Raw genomic sequence first — 4,082 nt, 5'->3', positions numbered from 1 at the left:
ATGTAGTTAAATTAGAATGATATTTTAGTGGTATTGTAATAAAATTAGAGTGTGTATAAAATGAATTTGAATACAAAGTCGGATATATAAGAATGATACTTAGCTTTAGTGATGTTGTAATGAAACTATATTGTGTATAAATTGAAACTGAATAACAACTCTAACATACTTAATGTATATTATCAAATGAAACTTAGAATGATACTTTAGTGGTGCTGCAATGAAAACACTATATAAAAATGAAACTGAATAACATTTCTCACATACTGAGTGTATATTATCAAATGAAACTATAATTGAATAAAAATAATAATTTAATGGTGTTGTAATGAAACTACATTATGTATAAGAGTTATTTCCATTTATGGTCCTAGATTTATAGGTGACAGTCTACTTTTAAGTCTTTCTTTTGGATAACATTCTCATTTGGTACTAGTATTATTATGGCATGACTATTTTTGGTTCTCCGTCAACAAAATCATTAAAATATCGCTAAATACAAGGACATTTTGATCTTTTTTTTTTTTTTTTTTATACAAAGTGAGTTGACCTATTATATTTATATTTTTATTTTATTTAAAAAAATCAAAATTGATCGAAGACCTAAATGAACTTGTATTTTACGAAAGTTAAACGGTTTTGTTGATGGAGGACCAAAAATGGTCATGTCACACTAATACTATGACCAAAGGGAGATATTTTGAAAAGAAAAAGGACTAAAAGTAAATTGTCACGTATAAATCTAGGACTAATAATGAAATTAACTCTTATGTATAAAATGAAACTGAATAGCAGATCTTACATATTGAGTATATATTATCAAATTAAATTGTAGTTAAATTATAATGATATTTTAGGCGTATTGTAATGAAAATACAATGTTTATAAAATAAAACTGAATAATGAGAGATGTTGTTACATGGATCATAACGAAATTTATTGTCTACCATTATTAACCGGAAAAACTAATAACAACGTCATTTTTATACATGATCCATACTGCTACATGGACCACGGTCTATAGTAAAATTTATTAGAAAAAAAAAAAGATTAAAAGGAAAAAGGAAAATACAAGCACAACACATCACACAGGACTGCAATACTTATTGCATGAACCATTGTTCACATAGCTGTGTGGATCACTGTCTAAAAATGACGTTGTTTTGCGCAACTTTTTTTACATGTGATCAACTGTAACATACATTTTTATAACTCATAATGTACATTATTCTAAAGCATAATGTACATTATTCTAACTCATAAAGTACATTATCTTACTCCAAAAGTTTCATTATTTTAACACAATGTATATTATTTTAACACATAAAATACATTATTCTAACATATAAAGTACATTATTCTAACTCATAATGTAAATTATTCTAACTCAAAATTCAACGACGTCATTTTGAACCGTGGTGCACACAATAATTTGCCACAGGACCGTAATCATGATTTCATGGACCATGGTTAAAAAGTATATTTTTAATATACTAAAAGTACAGTATTTGAAAGTACATGATTTTCATATGTTATCAAATAATGTACTTTTAGTATATTAAAAATATAAATTGCATTCATGGTCCATACAATAATTTTCCACATGACCGGTAGTGGGCCATGTGAGACCCAATAAAGAACCGTAAGCGTAATCCCTGGAGACGGGCAAATTATGTTGTGCATCCGTATGCACCATGCATGGTGCATACCGATACAAAAACGACGTCGTTTTGCATCAAAACTCGCGTCCTATTTTAAAAAAAAAAAAAAACCAGTTTCGATTCCCATCAACAATATTATGTTGTTCATTTTTTAGTTCATTCATTTTGAATTTTTAGTTATGAAATTATGGATGTGTAGGTATGCAATTCTGGATTTATAGTTATGAAATTATGGATGTGTAATTATGCATGGTGTAGTTATGCAATTCTGAATTTTATAGTTATGAAGTTATGGATGTATAGTTATGCAATTCTGGATGTATAGTTATGAAGTTATGGATGTGTAGTTATGCAATTCTGAATTTATAGTTATGAAGTTATGGATGTGTAGTTATGTAATTCTGGATATATAATTATGAAATTATGGATATGTAATTATGCAATTTTGATTTTTTTTTTAAGTTAGACGTTAAAACGATGTTGTTTTTGCATCTGTATACACTATGTATGGTGCATACGGATGCACAGCATAACGATTGGGGTAAATGTGCTGGTAGCCCAATAAAGACATCACCGTAAATCAGCCCAGCCAAACCTCCTCCCCAATGAGCGGGCCGACCCAATAGATCCAGTTCTCGTAGAAAGTAGAAACTTCCACTAACTACAGCAGGCCCAAAAGATCGGGCTGGGTTCATCGACCCACCACTAAATTGGCCGGCGGCTAAGATGTTAGCCCCAACAATGAACCCAATTGCAATTGGCAATTTATATCCTGCACCACGGTGCGCGTTGCATTGTGCGTCCAGATGCAAAACGACGTTGTTTTAATTTTTTTAATTTTTCTTTTTGAAATTTCGCTACCTAGTGTTTGACAGTTAACTTTTCTTTAAAAAAATCTCATGTTAAAAAATGTACATAATGTTATATTATAATACACATATTTGTATACATGAATGTATATAATTATATAATAAAATACACATAGGCCCTGTTTGGTAAAAACTTAGCCTATAAGTCAATTTTGGCTTATTTGACCACTATTAATTGTTTGATTTAGTTAAAATATCAATATAAATGTTTGGTTAATTAGATTTTTACAACTCCAAAAGGCTAAAATTCAAAAAGGTACTCCAAGCAACTTTTTCAATTAGCTTTTTGAGAAAAGAAATTATAGCAAACATCTATAAGCTAACAGCTAATTTACCAAACATTTTTCTACAATCAGCTAATGTTATCAACTATTTATACCCTCTAATTAACACAATCAGCTAACAGCTAACATCCATTTTACCAAACAGGGCCATACTCTTTTTTAAAAGATAATACACATAATCTAACATAATACATAATAAACATAAACTTTTAACATAATACACATCAACTCTTAACATAATACACAAAAATTTCCTGATTTGAATGTACATAATTGTATAAAAAATGTACATAATAAAAAATTTACATAATTATATAAACAAATATCCATGTCAATTTCCTACCGCGCTTCCCAAACATAAACTTCGAGAGATTGAGCAATTAGAACTGTTAGGACACTTCATTGCTCCACTCTCTCTCTCTCTCTCTCTAAATAATCGTTTAGATGAAGCTCTAACTATTCCAATCATTTTTCAGAAACTCATTTGGATGAAACGCTATTGGAATAATTAGAATGATTGAACCGTTCCAATAAGGAACAGATAAATTTGAATTAGAGAAGGAAGAATTCGGTGAAAGTGATACACTGAGCATAGTAAAATTTTCACTTACTATATGCTATGGCAGACCCAACCCCAGCTAAAACAAAGAGAAGGGTGGCAATAAACTCAGCTACATATGCCTTTATTGAGCTAGCACTGAACGAGTCTCCAATGCTTCCAAAAGATATCTTCACCATTTTTTCCCCTTTGAAAATAGCTTCTATATGTATTTAGCTTATCAAATACCTTGATGGTTTTCAACTTTCATGCACTAGGCTTTATATATATGTCGTTAATAGTGGAGTTTAGGGATGTCAATCGGGACAGCCCACTCGGTTTCGGGTTAGTCCTGTCGGGTTGTCGGGCTAATCGGTTTATTAATATTTTATTCTCGGGTTCGGTTTGGCCCTAACCCTAAACTTCGGGTTGTCGGGCTAATCGGACGGGTTGAACCATCTGAACTAAAACTAAAAACGGAAAGTGAGTACCCATATTTAGAGTAGAGATGACAATGGGGCGGGGCGGGTCGGAGCGGGCGCGGGAAGTATACTCCCCGTCTCTGTCCTCAATGAAAAATTAAAAATAGTCCCTATCTACGTTCCCGCGGAGAATTTGACAGGGACGAAGAATTCCGTTCTCATCAATTTTTAGTCAAAATATTAAATTAATGTTTTTTAAATTTTAAAAAACTAAAAACTTAAGTTTTAATTTAAATTATATATATATA

General features: G+C 30.9%; 1 protein-coding gene across 1 annotated transcript; it reads right to left on the bottom strand.

Moving 5' to 3' along the window:
• Positions 1-206: 206 nt before the first annotated feature.
• Positions 207-3,552, bottom strand: LOC109169044 (probable aquaporin TIP-type RB7-5A). The gene is given in 6 exon segments (XM_019317943.1): positions 207-215; positions 1,604-1,670; positions 2,202-2,263; positions 2,266-2,310; positions 2,312-2,433; positions 3,426-3,552. Coding segments are annotated over 6 exon segments (432 nt in total).
• Between the last annotated feature and the right edge of the window lie 530 nt (positions 3,553-4,082).

The sequence above is a fragment of the Ipomoea nil genome, unplaced genomic scaffold (assembly GCF_001879475.1).
Source record: "Ipomoea nil cultivar Tokyo-kokei standard unplaced genomic scaffold, Asagao_1.1 scaffold3245, whole genome shotgun sequence".
Taxonomy (NCBI): Eukaryota; Viridiplantae; Streptophyta; class Magnoliopsida; order Solanales; family Convolvulaceae; genus Ipomoea; species Ipomoea nil.
Note: the sequence above shows the minus strand (reverse complement) of the source record. Positions and strands in the feature narration are given on the sequence as shown.